General features: G+C 43.1%; 1 protein-coding gene across 5 annotated transcripts in view; it reads right to left on the reverse strand.

The window, feature by feature from the left end:
• sh3yl1 (SH3 and SYLF domain containing 1) overlaps positions 1–9,757 on the reverse strand; it is a 14,856-nt gene extending 5,099 nt beyond the window's left edge. For 2 of the 5 annotated variants that reach the window (XM_061889767.1, XM_061889766.1), the window contains exons 1-7: positions 9,599–9,741; positions 5,277–5,461; positions 4,232–4,345; positions 4,039–4,103; positions 3,825–3,937; positions 1,191–1,319; positions 979–1,123 (exon numbers count right to left, since the gene is read on the reverse strand). In XM_061889767.1, the coding sequence (XP_061745751.1) occupies positions 979–1,123; positions 1,191–1,319; positions 3,825–3,937; positions 4,039–4,103; positions 4,232–4,345; positions 5,277–5,397 (687 nt within the window). In that variant the 5' untranslated portion in view covers positions 5,398–5,461; positions 9,599–9,741. Of the gene's footprint in view, positions 1–978; positions 1,124–1,190; positions 1,320–3,824; positions 3,938–4,038; positions 4,104–4,231; positions 4,346–5,276; positions 5,462–9,598 lie in introns of all 5 variants that reach the window. The other 3 variants (XM_061889764.1, XM_061889763.1, XM_061889765.1) reach the window with 2 other exon arrangements.
• Positions 9,758–9,911: the final 154 nt, after the last annotated feature.

The raw sequence follows: 9,911 nt of genomic DNA on the forward strand, positions 1-9,911 counted from the left end.
TTCACAAATGTTTGTAGAAAGAGTCTCCATGCCTAAGTGCTTGATTTGATACACCGGGACAAGTGATTAGTGATTCTCATCATTTGGATGAGTGGCCAAATACTTTTGGAAATATAGTATAATTTCTGGGAGCCACAAATGACAGTCTTGTCTGTCAGGTACCAAAAGTGCTATAATTGCCCTTTTGGCCCTCACAGGACATGGATGGATGATCCCAGGCAGCTGCTTGACTACCAGGAACTACAATGATCAAAAACTAAGACTTTCTGAACACTTTGTTTCCACTTGCAAAAGTGGAAACAAAACGGGACATTGTTAGAATAATAATATGGAAGTTATCACACAACTCATGTGCTTAAGGCCCCGGCTTTAGTTTGCTATTGTGCTCAAGCTGTACTTTTTCTGTTTTGTGCAAAGGCACACAACTTGTTATCTTCCACTGCATGTGAGGAGTGGCCTCACCGCTGATGTTTTCTGTCTTTCAGCTTGCTAGCAGCCAAGGACAAACCAGCACCTCAACGAAGATAAGGCGACAGCAGGTAAACAAAGCAGAGACAAGGGTAATCACAAGGCCCCCAGCCCATTCCGTTCTGAATAATCTCATATTGTGCGTGCTGAGCTGCTCGCATACTGTGTGACCCCTCCCTTTAGAAGCAGCCTCAGCGATGTAACTAGGGAGTTCCTAAACTGAATAAATAGGGGAGCGCGTGAGCTGTTCCTCAGAGCGTAGGGTGAGACTGAAACTGAGTGCGCAGCTCCATGCGTTCTCCTCATGAGCAAAATTGAAATCTGTCTCTGCCTGATTCCTTGCTTCTTGTTCTGTTTAATAGATAGTTAGTTCGGTGCATAAACCTGACAGACATTATTACCGCCTCTTTTCTAGTGCCAATGGTCACAAATAGCTACTCTGCTTTACCAAATTAAACAACAGCCTTCATAAAACATGTCACAGTGAGTGTAGCATGCCCTGTGGTGTACCTTTACGGGGGCATTTTTGCTGGTCCAGTCATCCACATAAGCATCCGTGTAGGCGTCTAAGATGTGGTAGAGGTCGTAGCACTCCTGCGGCGGCTCCACGTCGCCGTTCAAGATGGCAGACGCTCGCAGGTTCCGGGCATAGAACCTGCACACTCGAGCCAACAGATTGATCAGAGCTGAAATACTCGCCAGGGGTGGTTCTGCGGTCCTACTTGCGGTTGGTGTCTTTGCGTTCAATCAGGTAGGAGCCCTCCAGAGAGATGCCGGCAAACAAACCTCTGGAGCGGCAGTAGGTGTAGATGGCAGACATGTTGCGCAGGGCAACATCGGCCTCCACATTCCTGCAAGCACAAACATTCTTCTACTTCATCCCTCAGATGGTCACAGAGCAGGACTTATTTCAAACATGACATCCCCATTTCCACTTTGTCCTTGCATGTGCCAAAAGGAGTGGAAGAAGCAGAACTCACTTCCTGTTCTCACAATATACTGCATAATTCACATTAAAAAGAACAAATAAATAGTGAAGTAAGTATTCTATATAGCGAGATGAATAAGATTATCACCAAGTTCAGAATGTTTATCTTCTTCTTTGTAAACACTTTGAGGTTGGACAGTTTCTTAAATTAGATCATATAAGTACACTCTTTGTTTCCATTGTTTAATTCCTCATACTGATAGGGTGGCATCCTGACCAGATGCCCGAACCACCTCACCTGGCTCCTCTCCATGTGGAGGAGCAGCGGCTTTACTTTGAGTTCCTCCCGGATGACGGAGCTTCTCAGCCTATCTCTAAGGGAGAGACACTCGTCACCCGGCGGAGGAAACTCCTTTTGGCCGCTTGTACCCGTGATCTTGTCCTTTCGTTCATGACCATAGGTGAGGATGGGAACGTAGACCGGCCGGTAAATCGAGAGCTTTGCCTTCCGGCTCAGCTCCTTCTTCACCACAACGGATCGACACAGCGTCCGCATTACTGAAGACGCCGCACCGAGCCGCCTGTCCATCTCACGATTCACGGGTCATGTCTCTTTGGTTAAAAATTGTTCAACATTCTTGGGTAGCAAGTTCAAGTTTGCTTGTTGCCTAAATTAGCTGTTTGCAAATGGACTAGATTGTGGAATTTCAATGTTTTGGAATCAATGAGTGTTCTCTATATCCAACATCATGTCTTATTCTAACTGATCTTTTTGGACTGAAAGGTACTTTTGTACTTATTTTCCCATATTTCTGCACAACCATTCAGATATGGGAATACCAGCAAACAGTAAAGAATAGGAAGTGATTTTTGGTGCAATATATATTTCCATGTATTTATTATTGATGTATTTCTGGCTACTTTGTGTTTTACATGAGACTTCCAGGTCATTCTGTCATTACACCTAGAAATGTGAGTTCAGTTACTCGTTCAATGTCTATTCCGACTATTTGTGTTTGACTTTCTTTTCTGCTGTTGCCAAATAGCATTCTTGTGGTTTTACTGAGCTTCAAGGATGGTCTGTTTTTGTCCAACCATCTCTTCAACTTGTTCATTGCTTCTGCTATTATTTGTATTAACTTCTGTGTGTTCTCTCCTGAACGGTGTTGAATCGTCCCAATATACTATTACTTTGAAGTCTTTTGGAACTTCACTAATATTATTAGCATAAAGATTGAAGTACTTTGGTCCCAGTGGTGTGCCGCAGGACATATTTAACTTTGCGGACGTGTGTTTGCCGAGCTTCACAATGTTGCTTCTTACCCGCTTTAAGACCAACCCTTTTTAATTCAAATATTCTAATTAGTTGTGTCAAATGCTTCAGTTGGATTCACAACCCCTGCACATTGTTTACCATCGACTGCATTGGTCATTTCTTCTCTTATTTCCATTCAAGCCATCAAAGTTGAAATATTAGCTCTCCATCCATGTTGGTTCTCGGTCTCGGTGAGTATTCCATGATCCATCTGTCCATCCGTTTTCTACCGCTATATCGTCTGGGGTCGCGGAGGTGCTGGAGCCAATCTCGGCTGCATTCGGGCGGAAGGCGGGATACACACTGGACAAGTCGCCACCTCATTGTTAATGAAATGGTTCAATCTGTTATTGAACAGTTTTTCCATGATTTTAGAAAATTGTGAAAGTAAAGAAATCAGTCTAGAATTTGCAAATTGGTGCTCGTCTCCAGTTCAATTTGAGCTATTTTCACTTTGTTTGGGAATTTGTCTCTTTGAAATAATAGATTTTATTGTACGTTAATGGAGCTGAGGTCTCTTCAATAGCCTTTTTTCTATCGTTTCCATATCAGTTCCGTTAAAACCGTCTTGGATTTGCTTTTTTTTCACGATTTTACCTTTTTACTCTAGTGTCACTTTCGGGAGGAACATTGAGGAGGGATTTCGATCGATGAAGTCCTCAATTTAAACTGGTTCTGGAATCATTTCCCCCAATTTTGGTCTGATATTTACAAAGAAAATATTGAAGCTTTCATTTACTTCCCGAATGTTGTCATTATTTCCATTTCCATTTGAAAAGTATTGGGTAATCCCTCTCAGTGCCATTTTTAATAACACTATTGAGGATTCACTATTTTACTCTCAAATTGAATAAGATGCTTTTCTGGATGTTTTTAGTATGCTAGTTAACTTGTTTTATTGGGCTTATCCTGGGCCTCGCTCTAGAACAATTGCAGCAAAATATGCTAAAAACCGTTAAAGGGGTCCTATTGTGCAAAACCACATTTCCATTCCTCTTTGGACCTGCTTTTGTGTATTTGGGGTCCCCAGAAGTCACAAACATGTTAACAATGGAAGAATGGCAGAGCTATTTATAAAACAATCTTAAAAAACCCCCCCCAAAAAAACCCGACCTGCCAACTGGACCAACTGCAACCGTGCAGTTCCCACCCAGGGTCAAGTTCCCGCCTTTTGTGAAGGCATCAATGGCTCGACGCTGGTTTAGGATGATCACTAGATCGGACACCTGTGGAGGAAATTGGGAAGGTGAGCAATGTGTTCATGTGAGCACCAAATTTGAAAAGTCTTTTGCCATGACATGTCAGAATCATCATCGGAGCAACTCACCTCCACGCCAATTTCGAACCCACCGCCCAGGCCGGCGATGCCAATTGCAGAAGGAGCAGACCAACCTGAGCACACAAACATTGACAATATTAAATGTTGAGGGGCAGACCGGCGTAGTTCTACACAAGAGGTCTAGAAAGTTCTCCCCAAAATAGCTGGGTTCTGCTCCATAACAACATCAGAAAGAACTCACGTCTGTCAGCCAGCCTGGCGATGACCACGCCGCTGCCTCCTCTGGCTGTGATCACGAAGCCGGCCTTGACCACGGAGATAATGGCCAGCCCCTCAGCCCGGGCGATGACATGAGCTACACAACACAAACTGCACTTCAGCCCACACCTATTTGGGAAAACTGATCCTAGTCTCTCACTTTGATGGCTCTCTTTCCCCAACTGCAGGTTTCTTCAGCTAAACTTAAGAAAATGACTATCGTGATATACGAGCATACCTTCTCACGCTTTTAGCTGCCGGCATTACACTACAGGCTCTTCTCACTCTTTCCTGTGTCTCCAAACCATACCTGGATCAAGTGTGTCCAAACTGTACCTGGATCAAGTGTGTCCAAACTGTACCTGGATCAAGTGTGTCCAAACTGTACCTGGATCAAGTGTGTCCAAACTGTACCTGGATCAAGTGTGTCCAAACTGTACCTGGATCAAGTGTGTCCAAACTGTACCTGGATCAAGTGTGTCCAAACTGTACCTGGATCAAGTGTGTCCAAACCGTACCTGGATCAAGTGTGTCCAAACTGTACCTGGATTAAGTGTGTCCAAACTGTACCTGGATCAAGTGTGTCCAAACCGTACCTGGATCAAGTGTGTCCAAACTGTACCTGGATTGAGTGTGTCCAAACTGTACCTGGATCAAGTGTGTCCAAACCGTACCTGGATCAAGTGTGTCCAAACTGTACCTGGATTAAGTGTGTCCAAACTGTACCTGGATCAAGTGTGTCCAAACTGTACCTGGATCAAGTGTGTCCAAACTGTACCTGGATCAAGTGTGTCCAAACTGTACCTGGATTAAGTGTGTCCAAACTGTACCTGGATTAAGTGTGTCCAAACTGTACCTGGATCAAGTGTGTCCAAACCGTACCTGGGATAAGTTTGTCGTAGGCAACCGTACCTGGGATAAGTTTGTCGTAGGCAACCGTACCTGGGATAAGTTTGTCGTAGGCAACCGTACCTGGGATAAGTTTGTCGTAGGGAATTGTACCTGGGATAAGTTTGCCCAAACCATACCTGGGATTAGTTTGTCCGGCCCATTCCTGTTGGAGATTTCAGTGAATTCTCTGAGGATCTTAGCTGCTTTCTTGGCTTCTGATTTCAGGTTGGAAGGAATGGGGTTGTTCACTGCAGACATGGGCAGGACCGTTTTAGTCTAAGGTTAAAAGTCATTTTTCACCATTTGCGTTTGGACCAGCAGCCTACATGAAGAGAAAAATAGGCCTTTTGAAAAGGTTAGCATGTGTGTGGGCGTGGCCAAAAAGCCGGAGTATGTCAGCAGGACTTCCTGTGGCGAGTGTGTGAGTCAGAGGAATGTCGGCAGACTAGCAGGGCTGGAACTGCGCTCACAATTCAAACAGGAACCTGCCAGGACCACATCGTCACACAAAAGCTGTTTCAGGTCCGGCCAGACAGCTCTGGTGGCTTCTTTGCAACAATTCTAGTGTTTACATTCAGTTCTAGCAACCACAGGAGTGTGTCTTTGCAACAATTCTAGTCTTTACATTCAGTTCTAGCAACCACAGGAGTGTGTCTTTGCAACAATTGTAGTGTTTACATTCAGTTCTAGCAACCACAGGAGTGTGTCTTTGCAACAATTCTAGTCTTTACATTCAGTTCTAGCAACCACAGGAGTGTGTCTTTGCAACAATTCTAGTCTTTACATTCAGTTCTAGCAACCACAGGAGTGTGTCTTTGCAACAATTCTAGTGTTTACATTCAGTTCTAGCAACCACAGGAGTGTGTCTTTGCAACAATTCTAGTGTTTACATTCAGTTCTAGCAACCACAGGAGTGTGTCTTTGCAACAATTCTAGTGTTTACATTCAGTTCTAGCAACCACAGGAGTGTGTCTTTGCAACAATTCTAGTGTTTACATTCAGTTCTAGCAACCACAGGAGTGTGTCTTTGCAACAATTCTAGTGTTTACATTCAGTTCTAGCAACCACAGGAGTGTGTCTTTGCAACAATTCTAGTGTTTACATTCAGTTCTAGCAACCACAGGAGTGTGTCTTTGCAACAATTCTAGTGTTTACATTCAGTTCTAGCAACCACAGGAGTGTGTCTTTGCAACAATTCTAGTGTTTACATTCAGTTCTAGCAACCACAGGAGTGTGTCTTTGCAACAATTCTAGTGTTTACATTCAGTTCTAGCAACCACAGGAGTGTGTCTTTGCAACAATTCTAGTGTTTACATTCAGTTCTAGCAACCACAGGAGTGTGTCTTTGCAACAATTCTAGTGTTTACATTCAGTTCTAGCAACCACAGGAGTGTGTCTTTGCAACAATTCTAGTGTTTACATTCAGTTCTAGCAACCACAGGAGTGTGTCTTTGCAACAATTCTAGTGTTTACATTCAGTTCTAGCAACCACAGGAGTGTGTCTTTGCAACAATTCTAGTCTTTACATTCAGTTCTAGCAACCACAGGAGTGTGTCTTTGCAACAATTCTAGTCTTTACATTCAGTTCTAGCAACCACAGGAGTGTGTCTTTGCAACAATTCTAGTCTTTACATTCAGTTCTAGCAACCACAGGAGTGTGTCTTTGCAACAATTCTAGTCTTTACATTCAGTTCTAGCAACCACAGGAGTGTGTCTTTGCAACAATTCTAGTCTTTACATTCAGTTCTAGCAACCACAGGAGTGTGTCTTTGCAACAATTCTAGTCTTTACATTCAGTTCTAGCAACCACAGGAGTGTGTCTTTGCAACAATTCTAGTGTTTACATTCAGTTCTAGCAACCACAGGAGTGTGTCTTTGCAACAATTCTAGTGTTTACATTCAGTTCTAGCAACCACAGGAGTGTGTCTTTGCAACAATTCTAGTGTTTACATTCAGTTCTAGCAACCACAGGAGTGTGTCTTTGCAACAATTCTAGTCTTTACATTCAGTTCTAGCAACCACAGGAGTGTGTCTTTGCAACAATTCTAGTGTTTACATTCAGTTCTAGCAACCACAGGAGTGTGTCTTTGCAACAATTCTAGTCTTTACATTCAGTTCTAGCAACCACAGGAGTGTGTCTTTGCAACAATTCTAGTCTTTACATTCAGTTCTAGCAACCACAGGAGTGTGTCTTTGCAACAATTCTAGTCTTTACATTCAGTTCTAGCAACCACAGGAGTGTGTCTTTGCAACAATTCTAGTCTTTACATTCAGTTCTAGCAACCACAGGAGTGTGTCTTTGCAACAATTCTAGTCTTTACATTCAGTTCTAGCAACCACAGGAGTGTGTCTTTGCAACAATTCTAGTCTTTACATTCAGTTCTAGCAACCACAGGAGTGTGTCTTTGCAACAATTCTAGTGTTTACATTCAGTTCTAGCAACCACAGGAGTGTGTCTTTGCAACAATTCTAGTGTTTACATTCAGTTCTAGCAACCACAGGAGTGTGTCTTTGCAACAATTCTAGTGTTTACATTCAGTTCTAGCAACCACAGGAGTGTGTCTTTGCAACAATTCTAGTCTTTACATTCAGTTCTAGCAACCACAGGAGTGTGTCTTTGCAACAATTCTAGTGTTTACATTCAGTTCTAGCAACCACAGGAGTGTGTCTTTGCAACAATTCTAGTGTTTACATTCAGTTCTAGCAACCACAGGAGTGTGTCTTTGCAACAATTCTAGTGTTTACATTCAGTTCTAGCAACCACAGGAGTGTGTCTTTGCAACAATTCTAGTGTTTACATTCAGTTCTAGCAACCACAGGAGTGTGTCTTTGCAACAATTCTAGTGTTTACATTCAGTTCTAGCAACCACAGGAGTGTGTCTTTGCAACAATTCTAGTCTTTACATTCAGTTCTAGCAACCACAGGAGTGTGTCTTTGCAACAATTCTAGTGTTTACATTCAGTTCTAGCAACCACAGGAGTGTGTCTTTGCAACAATTCTAGTGTTTACATTCAGTTCTAGCAACCACAGGAGTGTGTCTTTGCAACAATTCTAGTGTTTACATTCAGTTCTAGCAACCACAGGAGTGTGTCTTTGCAACAATACTTTTGTCAATGTGGAAGATCCTGATTAAACAACTTCATCACATCAGAGGAGGGCAGTAAAGTTCCCTTTAGCTGATCTGGTCTTCAGTCTGAGGAGCAACCAAGAGGCCGGGGTTGCCGTGACAACCAACAATCCTGGGCCCTCGCAGTATGAACAGCTAACGATTGCAAAATAATAAATGATCACCTGAATAATGTCATGTTAACTTAGTCCAAACTTCAACTCATTTCACTTTCTTGTCATACTTGAGCAGAAATGCAGACAGCCTCAATAGGCTTGAATTATTACTGACAAACACACCTGTGTCTTTAACCACTGATACTGACAAACACACCTGTATCTTTAACCACTGATACTGACAAACACACCTGTGTCTTTAACCACTGATACTGACAAACACACCTGTATCTTTAACCACTGATACTGACAAACACACCTGTGTCTTTAACCACTGATACTGACAAACACACCTGTATCTTTAACCACTGATACTGACAAACACACCTGTGTCTTTAACCACTGATACTGACAAACACACCTGTGTCTTTAACCACTGATACTGACAAACACACCTGTATCTTTAACCACTGATACTGACAAACACACCTGTGTCTTTAACCACTGATACTGACAAACACACCTGTATCTTTAACCACTGATACTGACAAACACACCTGTGTCTTTAACCACTGATACTGACAAACACACCTGTGTCTTTAACCACTGATACTGACAAACACACCTGTGTCTTTAACCACTGATACTGACAAACACACCTGTGTCTTTAACCACTGATACTGACAAACACACCTGTGTCTTTAACCACTGATACTGATAAACACACCTGTGTCTTTAACCACTGATACTGACAAACACACCTGTGTCTTTAACTACTGATACTGACAAACACACCTGTGTCTTTAACCACTGATACTGATAAACACACCTGTGTCTTTAACCACTGATACTGATAAACACACCTGTGTCTTTAACCACTGATACTGACAAACACACCTGTGTCTTTAACCACTGATACTGACAAACACACCTGTGTCTTTAACCACTGATACTGATAAACACACCTGTGTCTTTAACCACTGATACTGATAAACACACCTGTGTCTTTAACCACTGATACTGACAAACACACCTGTATCTTTAACCACTGATACTGACAAACACACCTGTGTCTTTAACCACTGATGCTGACAAACACACCTGTGTCTTTAACCACTGATACTGACAAACACACCTGTATCTTTAACCACTGATACTGACAAACACACCTGTGTCTTTAGTCCTGAGTGAGTGACTCACATTCACACGATGAAGTTGTTTGCTTTGAAAACTTACTTTTGCGTGTCGCGAGCTCGGGAAGTTTACCTGCAACAGGTGGGACGACGCACGGTCATTTTGTTCCCTGAAATCACTTCACTTCCGCCTCACCTGACAGTTTTCGGCTGCGTGCGCAACCACAAGCCACTCGCAGGCTCCTCCGGGAGTCACGTGGCGGGTGGACCGCTGGTGTCGTCAATGGTGGCCCGCGAGGGACAAACGTTAGAAAACCGGAGGGACGGAAGCGCACATGACGTCAGACAGAAGGAGCGTGCCTGAAGCTGCATTAATTCTAACAGCCAGCAGAGGGCAGCATGGCTTTATTTAAGAG

The sequence above is a fragment of the Nerophis ophidion genome, linkage group LG27 (assembly GCF_033978795.1).
Source record: "Nerophis ophidion isolate RoL-2023_Sa linkage group LG27, RoL_Noph_v1.0, whole genome shotgun sequence".
In the NCBI taxonomy this organism is placed as follows: domain Eukaryota; kingdom Metazoa; phylum Chordata; class Actinopteri; order Syngnathiformes; family Syngnathidae; genus Nerophis; species Nerophis ophidion.